This window comes from Alexandromys fortis, unplaced genomic scaffold (genome assembly GCF_014885135.2).
Source record: "Alexandromys fortis isolate MF-2015 unplaced genomic scaffold, M_Fortis_MF-2015_v1.1 scaffold_72, whole genome shotgun sequence".
In the NCBI taxonomy this organism is placed as follows: Eukaryota; Metazoa; Chordata; class Mammalia; order Rodentia; family Cricetidae; genus Alexandromys; species Alexandromys fortis.
The window spans coordinates 321,750-335,215 of NW_026067969.1; the positions used below are offsets into that span (position 1 = coordinate 321,750).

The window sequence follows — 13,466 nt, forward strand, 5'->3', positions numbered from 1 at the left end:
TTGTCCACCCAGCACAACCACCAACGCTCAGAGATCTTTCTGTTTTAGAAAATGGGAATTCTTTTGTCTTTTTTTTTTTTTTTTTTTTTTTTTGAGACTGGGTTTCTCTGTAGCTTAGGAGCCTGTCCTGGAACTAGCTCTTGTAGACCTGGTTGGCTTCGAACTCACAGCCTGCCTCTGCTGGGATTAAAGGCGTCGCCACCACTGCCCGGCTGAAAATGGGAGTTCTTATACTTTGCGATGGATATGCTTCCTCCACTTTCCCAAACCTAGAGCTGAATAAAACTATTCCCTCCTCCAACTTCCGTTGTCTCCACAGGTTTGTGAATGCCAATGGCCCCCGTAGAATCACACATTTGAATACTGGTCCCCAGCAGGTGTAACTCTTTGGGAAGGATTAGCTGTGACTTTGTTGAAGGGGTGTCATCATGGTTTTTAGGTTTCTAAACACTGAGACTGACACCACGGGAGCTAATTAATTCTCTCTGCTTCCTGCTTGTGGATCAGGGAGGACAGATGCAGATGGAGAGCCTGGGACCAGCCTGGGCTACAAAGAGTTCAAGGCTAGCCTGGGCTATACAGCCAGATCCTGTCACAGAAACAAAACAAAAAGAGAAAACAGATGAAGAAGTGTGAGTTCTAGGTCAACTAGGTTCTCATAGAAAGTCTGGCTCCAAAGAATAAGAACATTAACACTAGTTATTTATGGACTTCCTGCACAGTTCTGCTGGCTGCACTATGAAGCCCAGCTTCCTATCACACTTCCCTCTTCGGAATTTCTCAAACACTGACGTGTAGGGAAGTCATTTGGCCAGCATGGTGGAATCCCAGCTTTTAGGTGGCTCACAGGTTCAAAGTGAGCCTGGGCTACAAGTGTGAAACCCTGTCTGAAAACAAGAATTATCATTTGATTTGGGTGTGTGGGAGGAGAGAGGGTTTCTCAGTGTAGCCCTAGCTGTCCTGGAACTTGACCTGTAGATCAGGCTAGTCTTGAACTCAGAGATCTGCCTGCTTCTGCCTCTCAAGTGCTGGGACTAACCCTACCACGTCCATCTCCAAACTCAGGAATTGAGCCTTTAGAGAGAGAAGTTGGTGGATTTCCCCTTGACAGATTTCAGTATGCCTTTCTCAACCCATAGAGGAAGCAAACAGAAAGCCAAAAGAAGACAGTAGAGCCGGGCGGTGGTGGCACAGGCCTTTAATCCCAGCACTCAGGAGACAGGGGAAGGCGGATCTCTGTGAGTTCAAAGTCAGCCTGGTCCACAGGGCGAGTTCCAGGACAGCCAGAGTGAGCTGCAGTTCACTCATAAAAACAATGCAACCAGTTCAGCGTTGGGTGTGCAGGCCTCTAAGACCAGAAATTGGCCTCGATGCTGTTATTTTATAAATGTATTGTTCTATAAATAAATAAAAAATTCTGCATGGGTTTGGATCTTCACTAAATCGATGCTCTGCAGATGTTGTGAGCGAAAACAAGCAACCTTGGCTGGGTAGGAAACACCTCCAGGTGGTTTTTCAGATGACAACCCTGGGGGCCTTCTAGGGGAGTGCTGAGGACCCCCTCATCATTCTGCAAGGACTGGCTAGCTCCCCCACTCAGCAGGTCACACACACACTCCTTGAAGTATCAATACAGAGGCCTGAGGCAGAGCAAGAGCCTCTACCTTCGCTGTGGCTAAGCAGGTGAACTGAGGTGGATGGATAGTGAACCTCTTAGATTCCCTGCCTCTGCAGTCCTGGCCCAACCTTCCATCCTCAGAGCAGAAGCCCTGGAAGGATGTTCTGGTCACCTACCAGGCGTAAGATCTGTGTGCCGGGCTCCACAGGAGGGGGCTTCCATCTGCAGAGTCCTTCTCCCTGTCCAGCATCACACAGATCCTCGGTGTACTGGAGACAATGAAAGACGTGCAGGACCTGCTCAGGGAGCCGGCTAGTGATCTAGGGAACCCCGAGCTCAGGGTGGGGGAGAATACACCGCACCCTGGAGGGGCTCCTCCTCTCTAACCTCTTCTAAGTGTCATCCCTTGCGGTGCCCTCAAGCCCCACTTTCGGATATGCCTTTTCCTAATCCACAATGATGAACGTTCGCAGGCAAGGGCTGGGTGCAGCCACCAGGGGGCAGCGCAGAAGTTGCCAGAACTCTAAGGAGCCTCACACCAAGAAAATTCCACAGCTCCTTGCTCTTGAGCAGTGATGGGGTTGAGAGGGCTGAACCTGGGACACGGAAGGCTATAGGGACCTCTCCCACGTGTACCTGTGAGACCCAGACAGATCCACTCTCAAGGAAAAGAGGTCTCAGCATCCAGCCAGGCACAGGCAGACAGAGGCCTCGATGCCTTTGGCCATCCCCTGGGTCCAGCTGAGAGCCTGAGCTGCTCCCCACCTCACCCCACTGGGCCTCATGCACTTCTGATATTTCCAGCAAACAGAAGCCTCAAGGCCCTGTTCACTTTCACTGCTGCCATTGTTTGACTCAGGGGCTGTCACTCCAGAGCTGTGACAGGAAGGGGCCAGGTGGAAGGAGTGAGTCCCTCAGCACTAGGACGGACTCTAGTGACCCTTTCTAGGGAAGCCTGAGCTTGGGTGGTTTTCCAGCAGGTCTCCCCAAGGTGGGTGGGGACACATCCACATCACTCCCCTGGGGACATTTCTCCTCTCTGGCTTCTGGTGAGTACGACCCTGAACCCTGTAGCTGATCCCAAGGTCATTCTGAATGCCTCTCTGGAGCAAACAGAGCTGGGTCTCCATTTAATCCACATTCAACCATGTTTTTTTTTTTTTTAACCAAGTTCTTGATCCACAACATTCTTTAAAATTTTTATTTATTTATTTGTTTGTTTGTTTGTTTGTTTGGTGGTTGGTTTCTCTGTGTAGCTTTTGTATCCTGGAACTCAGTCTGTAGACCAGGCTGACCTCAAACTCACAGAGATCCACCTGCCTCTGCCTCCCGAGTGCTGGGATTAAAGGCGTGCACCACCACCGCCCAGCGATCCGCAACATTTGAGGGGTCCCACTGGATCCACTCACTGGCTTGTAGACATCTGTCCACCCCACTGGCTTCTCAGGAGGGCCTGGACAAGCATCCCCCACCTTGGGGCCTCTAAGTTAAAGAGGCATTCAAGGGATAACGGAGTGTTTGCGAGAAACGTGGGGACCAGGTTCCCGCTACAGCCACTCACCCTCTGAGATAATCTGTACCGCGAGTCCACTTCCCCGAGTTATGGGAGGTCTTATCACATGTTCTGGAACAAGATGGACACCGTGGAAACTGAAGAGGGAGCACCAGACTACAGGTAGGAAGGTGGCTGCTTTCCTGGTGACCCTAGGGAATCTCAAGGCTCAGGGGTGGAAGAGGCAGTGGGGGGCTCAGAGCTCAACCTCCCTAGCTTCGGGAGTGAAACAGCTTGGAGGCCACAAATCACCTGACATTCTTCCTGTTTTCTTCAACAGTTCAAATACCTGGGGCCACTGGCTAGGGTTCAGCCCTTGAAGGCTTGTGCTGCAAGAGGTTGACCTTAGCTACGACCTGCTTGCAGCCAGTGATGGCAAATTCATGTCCAGCAACTTGGTAGTAGCTGAGCTGCTCTGCCAGATGCTCTGCCAGCGCTTGCTCTGGAAAAAAGCCCTCCCCTGCCATCTCCTCTCGGAAGCAGTTGACCACATCTGGCTTGTCTAGTAGCAGGAAGGGCACAATAGCGGCAGTGTTCCACAGAGGGTGTTCCCGGGCCAGGAGCTCCCGGAGACTGGAGTGTAACTCCTCCGCAGTCTGAGTGTTGCCTGCACTGTGGAGGTGTGGGGGCAACATACGTGATGCGTTCCGCAGCACAAACTGTGTGATCTCTATACCACCAGCGCCACTTAGGAGTACATAGATAGCGTTGTGGAAGTGGTGCGAGCGCTGTGGCTGCAGGAGACCGTGCAGCTCATCCAGCAGCGCAGGTGGCAAGAGTTCAGCCTCATCCAGGACCAAGAGAGGGGTCTTCTCCTCGGCCTCAGCCTGCGCCACCACATCCGCCACACGCTGTGCCAGCTCCTTCCGGCAGTCCTGAACCGGGCGCAGCTCTGGACAGTGATGTCGTGCGTGGTACTGCAGCACCAACGCGCCATCCTCCAGCACTGCCTGGAAGTGGCGTGCCAGCAGGCGCCCCACGTGACTCTTGCCTACACCACTGGGTCCATGCAGAGCCAGGAGCAAGGGATGACTGTGAACGTGTGTAGCCAGGTAGTCCCGCAGCAGGGCCATGATGCGGCCCACAGCAGCTGGCTGACCAAACACAGAACGCCGCAGCGCCTTCTCCAGTCCATCGAGGTCATAACGTTGTGCGTTATCGTCCAGATTCTCGATGGCGTTAAGAACCTGGAATCCCACGATGGCTACAAGCAGCAGCAGACAACGCTGTGCACGGCTCTGGCGCTCTGTGCGGGGTCGGTACTTCCGTGAGGTTTCGGGGTAGAGCACTACCCGACTACGCCGCCTACGCTTCTTGCGGGGTGTCCTGGAAGACAACTCCGTCAGGCTGTCGAACGTGAAGAATTTAGGTTGGTCTAGGTCCGCACGCAGAGCCCCGGAGCTGCCGCTGGACCCGAGTGCCCCTGTCCCAGTGTCCGGTTCGGTGCCTAGCTGCAACAGGCGCCTCTTGCGCAGGACGCAGACGCGGCGGCGCAGACGGAGCACAGCGCGCACCGGCGCGATCACGCATGGGCCCTTGGCCTGGGGCTCTAGGCTAGTTTGGCCGCGATCCATGGCGTAGGAGCAGTACTGGGCATGCAGGTCCCCTCCCTGCAAGAGGAAAATGGGAGGATCTCCTGAGTCCCTGATCTTAGCCTCTGGGGGTCGCTTAAGGTACTTTACCGCCAGATACTGGCTCCGGTCTCGCCTCGCCCGGGTGACCAGGAAGCCACTGCTCAGCAGGAGGGCCCCAATGCATGCAAATCTCTTGAGTCCTCCCAGAAAAGGCCCAGACCTTGAGGAAGTGAGGGGGTGGGGTAGGGGTGTTGTATACTTTATCAGGCTGCTGACTTCCCTCTTGAAGGAAGAAGCAGAGAATTCGAGGTCACACCGCCAACGATTAGGGGTGTAGACCGGTCAAAGTGGACCCTGCACCACCCCCCAGGCACCTATGAGACTGTCAAAGACCTTCTAGGTCCCAAGTAGGCCCTTTGGACCAAAGGACTGAGTACCTCGATGAGCTGAGACTGTCCCCATACTCAGGGACAGTTGGTGGACAGGAAAGTGCAGAACAAACGTTCATGTTTTTGAAAATGGGACCCTAGCACTGCCCCCAGTCACAACCGAAGCCTTTCGACCCCACTCCCAACCCCAACCCCCATTCGTGCTCAAATCTGAGGTCCCTCAACATCCTCCCAGTAAACAGAGCAGAAAAATGAAGAGGAAAAAAAAAAAAGCCGGCGAAAGGTTACAGCCCTGACAATGAGGAGGCTGGCCTGAACCATCTCAGCCCCTACCTGCGGCTGCTCAGACTCCCCAGCTCAGTCACTCCCTTCCAAGGCCAGGAAGCAGGAAATGCTAGTCTTCCCCACAAAAGGTGAGGTGGGTGGGTCAGGGTTCGCCTGGCCCAGCTCAAGCTTGAAAGGGGCAGTGACTCCTACAGGTCCCCAGGGACCGAAGCAGAGGAAGCTCTGGGGAGGTTTCCGCTGAGAGGCAAAGGAAGTGAGTCAGGGGTGCTGGCAGGCGGAGCGTGAGCTGAGTGGAGGAGCCGGTGGGGGAGGCCTGACTGACCGGCCTAGAACCCCTAATCTGCAGTTTATCCTCTCTTTGTCCTTGTGGCTCTGCCAGGGAACATAGGGAGGGAGGGGTCCTTCCAGTAACTTCACCTGGGCTCCTGGGCATTCAGTCTGCCCTGGCAAAACTAAGGGACCCTAGAGACCCTAGGGAGACTCTCAGCTGACGGTGAGCAAGTAGAAGCAGGCCATTCACTCAGCTGGGTGCCTCCTAATCCCTTTTCTGCTTTTCCTCTCTGCTTGGATTCCTTCCCCTACCCTACCACCTCCCTACCACCCCTTTGCCCATTCGGCTGGACCTCTCATAAGACAAGACAGGAGAAAGAGTTCTGGAGCTAAGGCTAGAACCCCACTCGTGGCTCAGGGCCCTTGGGGGGGGCACATTTAGAAATGTCCTTAGGCCAAGAATTGAAAGAAAAACTCTAGACTTCCATAGCAACCTGCTTGCCTGTGGCCCTGCCCACCTTCGTGCCCATTTCTGCCGGAAGGGGCCTGCCTGCCTGGATGGCCCCAGACTCCTCCCATTCTGGTTGTTTCCTTGGCCAGCTTGGAATTCCTGATCTTTCCAGAACTTTCACAAAGTTCCAAGAGTGGCCAGGGTGGACAAGTGTGTGTCCAGACCCCTCTAGACAATTCAGCCTCACCCATGATCCACACACATCTGCAGTTCACAGACTGTGTGAAATAGCCTTGCAAGCGGCTGACTGCCCAGGCCCTGGAGGAAGGACTCTTAGAAACCTCCCCTCCTCTCCGTCTGTAATACTTTTCTGACTCAGAAAGGACACTGGGCCCTAAGGCAGATGGCCAGGCCCTGAGAGAAACAGACAAGGTAATCCCCAAGTGGGCCTAACGTTGGCCAGTCACTTTTGCAAGAGGCTGATGTGTCAAACTCTCCCGGGTGGAGTCCCATTCTGGGGTAAGGAAAAGACCTACTAAAGAGAAGTGGCTGTCCAGGTGACTCATGTCCAGGGGTGATCTTTGCAAGGGTAAGGCCTTCACAGACAGAAGACCCGCGAGCCCGACTCCCCACTCCCTTGTCCAACCCAATTGTAAACCTAGAGGTGATGGTGCACGCCTTTAATCCCAGTACTCGGGAGGCAGAAGTACTCGGGAGGCAGAGGCAGGCGAATCTGTGAGTTTGAGGCCAGCCTGGGCTACAAAAGCTAGTTCCAGGACAGGCTCCAAAGCTACAGAGAAACCCTGTCTCGAAACACCCACACACAGCCCGGGTAGTGGTGCACGCCTTTAATCCTTGGGAGGCAGAGGCAGGTGGATCTCTGTGAGTTCGAGACCAGCCTGGTCTACAAGAGCTAGTTCCAGGACAGGCTCCAAAACCACAGAGAAACCCTGTCTCGGGGGAAAAAAAAAAAAACCCACACACACAAAAAAAAGTAACAACCTACCTATTATTCTTGGGTCCCTGCCCTAGCCACGCCCACTCCCATAACCTCTGACCCGCCCATCGCCATCTTGGGACTCTCTCTTTCTGCTTCCTTGGCGTGCGCACGCGTTTTCTCTGTCTCTCTCTTCTTTTATCTCTCCTCTCTCCTTTTATCTCTTTTCTCTGTCTTTCTTTCTCCCCCTTCCTTAATAAATACTTATGGCTATTTCCTGTGTTTACGTGCCGCCACCGTGGGCCAAGGAAGCGTGCCCTCCTGTAGCCGCCCTCATGGCGGGCTCCCTCCGCCAGCCCGCCTGGGGACCGTTTGCAGCAGCTCTCTAATCGTTTTTTAAGAATAACACCACCCAATTGTAAAGTCCAACCTCACACTCCCAACCCAAATCCCCTTCTCCTCCACAGCTCTTTTTGTTGTTGTTGTTGGGTTTGTTTTTGTTTTGTTTTTTGAGACAGGGTTTCTCTGTAGCTTTGGAACCTGTCCTGAAACTAGCTCTTGTAGACCAGGCTGGCCTCGAACTCACAGAGATCCGCCTGCCTCTGCCTCCCGAGTGCTGGGATTAAAAGTGTGCACCACCACCGCCCGGCTGTTGTTTGGGTTTTTGAGATAGGGTTTCTCTGTGTAGCCCTGGCTATCCTGGAACTCTCTCTGTAGACCAGGCTGGTCTCAAACTCATGGATCGCATTCCTCCGTGCTGGGATTAAAGGTGTATGTCTTCCCCCCACCTCCAGGCCCTCCACTAGCCACGCTGGCCATCTTGCCTGTCCTGAACCTCAGTCTCTAGCAGGCTCTGCCCAATGACCTTACCAAGCACACAGTCCACTATCAGCTTCTCTGTCCGTGGCCCCGCCCTTTCCTGCTTGCACCCTTGTGTCTGGAAATACAGCCGGCCCTTTCAGAAATGTCTGTGCTATGTAAGGAACAGCTGCTATCTGGATACAACACCCCATGAAACCCCAGTACCATAAGCATTTTACCGCTGGATCATCGCCGTCACTCCATCACCCCAGAGCCATGTTTTCCCACGTTTAAAATAATGGAGCAGGCTGGGCCCAGGGGAGCTCACCTTTCATCTCAGTGCTTGGGGAACAGAGGCCTCTGAGTACGAGGCCAGCCTGGTCTACACTGCAAGTTCCAGGACAGTCTGGGCTATAGAGAGATTCTGACTCAAAAAACCAAATGAGCCAGGTGGTGGTGGAAGCATCGCACACCTTTAATCCCAGCACTTGGGAGGCAGCGGCAAGAGGATCTCTGTGAGTTTGAGGCCAGCTTGGTATAGAGAGTGACAGCCGGGGCTACGTGGAGAAATCTTGCCTAGAGGAAAAAAAGCATAACAAAAACTAATAATAAAGGAAAGAATCCAGCAGCACTTTCCCCAACTGAAGGCCTGCATCTATGACTCATGATCTCTACTAAGCTGGAAACTTAGCAGTGTTCCTGTGGTCCCACAGCGATGTGGCTCTGGTGTGTCTCAAGTGTTGAACCCTCCCCAGACCCCCAGAGGTGGTGGAACGCTGAAAATTCAATCAGCTGTGGGGTACCTCCAAGATAGGTGTGGTTAGGATCAAATGAGGTTATAGGACTGGCACCCTCAGTCAGTCCTATGACTTTAAACACATACACACCCTCTCCCTGTTGCTACGCGGTACCCTTTGCCTCAGGCGTCTGCCAGGATGGCTATCGTCAAGTGCACTCTGGACACACACAAACACACACACAATCACTATGAAGTACCCTCTCACACACATACACAATCACTATGACGTACCCTCTCACACACACATACACAATCACTGTGAGGTACCCTTTGCCTCAGGCCTCTGCTGGAAGGATGGCTATCATCAAATGCACCCTGGACTTTGAACCAAGTCCTTGAGTCAAAATAAACATACTCTCTTTATGACTCATACAGCCTATAGTGTTACAACAGAAAACTGAACTAATACAATCCCATCCCCCCTCGCTCAGCTTCAGGGATATATGTGACTGCCTGTCCCCTCCTCCACCTGGTGACAAACCAGGAAACATACCACTCATTCACAACTGGGAAAAGCTAGGCATAGACTGGGCGCCTTGCAGCCACCTGCACCTGTCTGACCCCATCACAGCCAGGAGCTTTCGTTATGCCTCAGATAGCTGCCCTGCTCGGCCATCATCTGGTGTTTCATCTCTGTGGGAGCAGTGATGCCTGTCCCTGCTGGACTTTTCCTAGCCACCCAGGGATAACTAAGCTGCACATGGCTGTGTAGTCTGATGTTCAGGATCACTCCATGACCTAGGGCTGGTGCTTGATCCTCCTAGGGATTTCTATCACCCCTTTAGAAAGGAGTGAAAAACTGCACACCTAGACTGGGGCAGAGACCAAGGCACTCTGGGAGGCTGAGTTCGTCCAGCAGCTGGGCCCTAAACCAGGTCTCTCAGGGCAGGGTTGCCAGGCACAGAAGTCGAAGAACTGACTTTCCAGAAGAATGTTACACCTTCTAGGTGTGGTGGCACACACACCTTTAGTCCCAAGCAGGCGGATCTCTGTGAGTTCAAAGCCAGCCTAGATCTGTAAGTTCCAGAACAGTCAGAGACACCCTATCTCAAACAAGGAAAAAAAGAATGTTGCATCCACGCCTGCCCTCAGCCCCAGGACAAACAGAATCCTCTCACCACGGTTTATCAAAATGTGTTTTATTTACATAAGTGGAAACTTCACTGTGTACACCCAGTCCCCTACTCAAGGGCCAAAACACATAGCTGGGCAAGGACTTATTTTCTGTTACAAAGGTCTGTACACTGAGGTGGGCAGCTGCAGGGAAGGGCTCTGCTACAGATCTCAATCAGCAGGGACTGAGCACAGATACCAGCAGGCTCCAGCCTCTGCCTGCTGCAGACTTCCCACCTGGCTTCTGTTGGGGGTACCACGCCTGTGCTTGACATATCAGGCCCAGCAAATCTGCTTTGGCAAACCCAGTACACCTTTCTCCTTGGGCTTTGTCCAGACTAAATATCAGGTCAGTCAGGCCTCTGCCATTGCCCTTGGAAAATTAACTGGCTTTTTCTTAATACCAACCACCATCCATCTCTGCCAGGATCAAGCAGGGGCCAAGCCCCACCAAACCATTATGGGCACCCCCCCTTGGTGTGCAAGTAGACCACCGAGGACCTCTTGGGACCAGCTCCAGACAGCAGCTCAGAGGAGGGAGTATCTTGCCAAGGAACAACCCTCAGCTCACCCTGCACTCCTAGCTGACTAGGGCCTCCTTCCATAGGGCACTACCACTAAATAGTTCCAGAGAGCCTCACAGTGGAGCTGGAGCAGGCACATTGGGAAGGGGCAGCTCCAGGGCTGGTGTCTCTGCAGCTTGGGTAGGACTGGGTTTCCGATGGTCCAACTGCTCCAACTTCTCACCAAGCTGGGAGTAGAGCTCCTTCACGGCCTCCCCACTCTGCGAAAATCAGACATGTAGTGGTTTGAAAGAAAATGGCTCCTTGAGGGGGTGGCACTATTAGGAAGTGTGGCTTTGTTGGAATCGGTGTGTCACCGTGGGGGTGGGCTTTGAGGGCTCATATACTCAAGCCACACCCAGTGAGACAGACTACCTCCTGATGCCCGCAGGTCAAGATGTAGGACACTTGGTTAATTCTGCCAGATGCCACCATACTGCACCATGATGATAATAGACTAAACCTCTGAAAATGTGCCAGACAGTGGTGGCGCACACCTTTAATCCCAGCACTCGGGAGGCAGAGGCAGGTGGATCTCTGAGAGTTTGAGGTCAGCCTGGTCTACAGAGTGAGTTCCAGGATAGCCAGGACTGCTACACAGTGTCTTGGAAAACAAAACAAAAAAATAAAACCTCCGAAAATGATGTAAGCCACCCCAATTAATATTTTTCCTTTTAAGAGTTGCCATGGTCGGGCTGGAGAGATGGCTCAGAGGTTAAGAGCATTTGCCTGCTCTTCCAAAGGTCCTGAGTTCAATTCCCAGCAACCACATGGTGGCTCACAACCATCTGTAATGAGGTCTGGTGCCCTCCTTCTGGTCTATAGGCATACACACAGACAGAACATTGTATACATAATAAATAAATAAATATTTAAAAAAAAAAAGAGTTGCCATGGTCATGGAGTCTCTTTACCACAACAGAAGCCCTAAGACAGCCATGCAAGGGGGCTGAAGAGATGAATGGCTCAGAGGTTAAGAGCACTAACTGCTCTCCAGAGGATCAGGGTTCAATTCCCAGCACCCATATGGCAGCTCACAACTATCTGCACTCCAATTCCAGGAGACTTGACACCCATGGCAAAACACTTATGCACATAAAAAAAAAAAAAGGACAAAAAAAGGAAGGCATGCAATAAGGCAGGTAGTCTGAGCCTACTTGGAGGAGTGAACCTATAGGCAAGATTAAGAACACCAAGGTGGGCTGGAGAGATGGTTCAGTGGTTAAGAGCTCTTCCAAAGGTCCTGAGTTCAATTCCCAGCAACCACATGGTATACATACATACATACATACATACAGACAGACAGACATACATACATAAATAGAGCGCCAAGGTAAATCCAGGCAGTTGTGGTTTGAGAGGCAGACACAGGCGGATCTCTGTGAGTTCTAGGCCAGCCTGGTCTACAAAAGCTAGTTCCAGGACAGGCTCCAAAGCTACAGAGAAACCCTGTCTCAAAAAGTGTCTTCCTCCCCACCCTACCCCCTAAAAAAAATAACACACCAGGGAAAACACCAAGGACATGCATGCACAGCTGGACCAGCCAGGCACATCCACAGAGCAAGGCTCTATAAAAACGGGAACTAAGGCTGGGCGGTGGTGGCACATGCCTTTAATGCCAGCACTCGGGTGGCAGAGGCTGGCAGATTTCTCTGAGTTCAAGGCCAGCCTGGTCTACTAGAGCTAGTTCCAGGACAGGCACCAAAACTACAGAGAAACCTTGTCTTGGGATAAGATAAAATCATATAAATAAATAAATAAGAAATAAAAAAACATTTTTAATAAATAAATAAAATAAAAACGGGAATTGAGGCTACCTACCTGGCCTGTGGGCTCCAGAGCCTTCTGCAGTGCCTCCAGCTTGGAAGGGGCCACTCTGGGGTGCAAGTGCAGGAGAAGCCTCAGCACATGACGATGCACATTTTCCTTCCTGGAAAGACCAGCGGGGCTCGAGGCGCCAGAACTTCCCTCCAAGGCACAGCCCACGTGGGGTTCCCATGTGCCTTCAGCAGAGCAGAACTGACCCCTGGGTCAACCCCATGCTACACCCAGGAGTTACTCACTCTAGCACAGGTCCCAGGGCTCAGAGACCCAGCTGTGGTCCTTCAGCAGGATGGAGCCTCAACTCCCCTCCCACACAGTGGACCGTAAGAACTGACAAGAAAGGAAGGTGGGGTGGGTGGGGTGTCCTACCTGGGAGAGGCAGTGAGGAAGAAGCCATCAAAGAGGCTGCTGCAGAAATCCTCCAGGGCAAATTCATCAGCCAGCAGGGCCAGGCTCCCAGTGAGCAGGTGGAGAAAGATATCACTGAAGGCCAGGTCACCAAAGGTTTCCACTGTAAACACAACAGGGGGGCTCGGCCTCTGCCCTCAGGGACTATCCACTGCCCCAGCTCTGAACAGGACTCTGGGGGAGCCAAGGGTTGGCCAGGTGAAGCAGATAAGTGGTCAGTGGCTCAGCAGGGAAGCGAGACCACAGCTAGAGCAGGTGAAAGGAAGACGCTCTGCCCAAGAGCCAGGGGCTCTGACCTGAAGTGGCCTCCACACAGAGAAAGGTCACAGACATGCAGAAGCATTAGAGTACCCAGGGGATTCTGCCAAACCCTCCTGGTGACTCCTCAGTTAAGACCGCAGCCACTCGACAAGAGATGCCAGGATCCCACAATCGGGCCTTGCCTAAGGAAGGACACAGTGTAGACAGCCTTGGGGTCCACCACCATTCCTGACAGTTGGGAGCAGGAGCTGTTTTAATGGCAGACCCAGCTGATACCACCTGAACCTAACGAAAAGCTAGAGAACTTTAAGGAGACTCAGGTGTTCTGGGGGACTACTGAAAGCAGATTGGATGACTCTCAGCCACTTCATGCCCTGCCTGGCCATGTGCATGATCACGACCAAGAGGTTGTGAGGCTTGTATTCTCCCACCTGCAAATAACCGTGACCTCAAATACCCATAACAAGCCAGCAAGCACAGTTGCAAAGGGGCCTTAACTCCTGACTGAGCCCATACAACCCTGCTGAGACAGGAACTCAGCCACCATCCATCACAGTTTACAGTAGGTTTGTTCAGAAGAGGCTTAGTTCTCAAAATCTTTTTTTTTTTTTTTTTTTTTTT

The 13,466-nt window shown here is 52.6% G+C and overlaps 2 protein-coding genes across 2 annotated transcripts in view; both read right to left on the reverse strand.

Annotated features, from left to right (window-relative positions):
- Nucleotides 1–3,472: 3,472 nt before the first annotated feature.
- Nucleotides 3,473–5,651, reverse strand: Tor4a (torsin family 4 member A). The gene is made up of 2 exons (XM_050155194.1): nucleotides 5,467–5,651; nucleotides 3,473–4,780 (listed from the first exon to the last, which is right to left on the reverse strand). Exon 2 carries the CDS (start codon nucleotides 4,742–4,744, stop codon nucleotides 3,473–3,475), a length of 1,272 nt encoding a protein of 423 aa, XP_050011151.1. The 5' UTR covers nucleotides 4,745–4,780; nucleotides 5,467–5,651.
- A 4,147-nt stretch (nucleotides 5,652–9,798) lies between these two features.
- Nucleotides 9,799–13,466, reverse strand: part of Nelfb (negative elongation factor complex member B) — a 13,567-nt gene continuing 9,899 nt past the window's right edge. The window contains exons 10-12 of the mRNA XM_050155192.1: nucleotides 12,546–12,687; nucleotides 12,174–12,282; nucleotides 9,799–10,573 (exon numbers count right to left, since the gene is read on the reverse strand). Of these exons, the coding sequence (XP_050011149.1) occupies nucleotides 10,427–10,573; nucleotides 12,174–12,282; nucleotides 12,546–12,687 (398 nt within the window). The 3' untranslated portion in view covers nucleotides 9,799–10,426. The remainder of the gene's footprint in view (nucleotides 10,574–12,173; nucleotides 12,283–12,545; nucleotides 12,688–13,466) is intronic.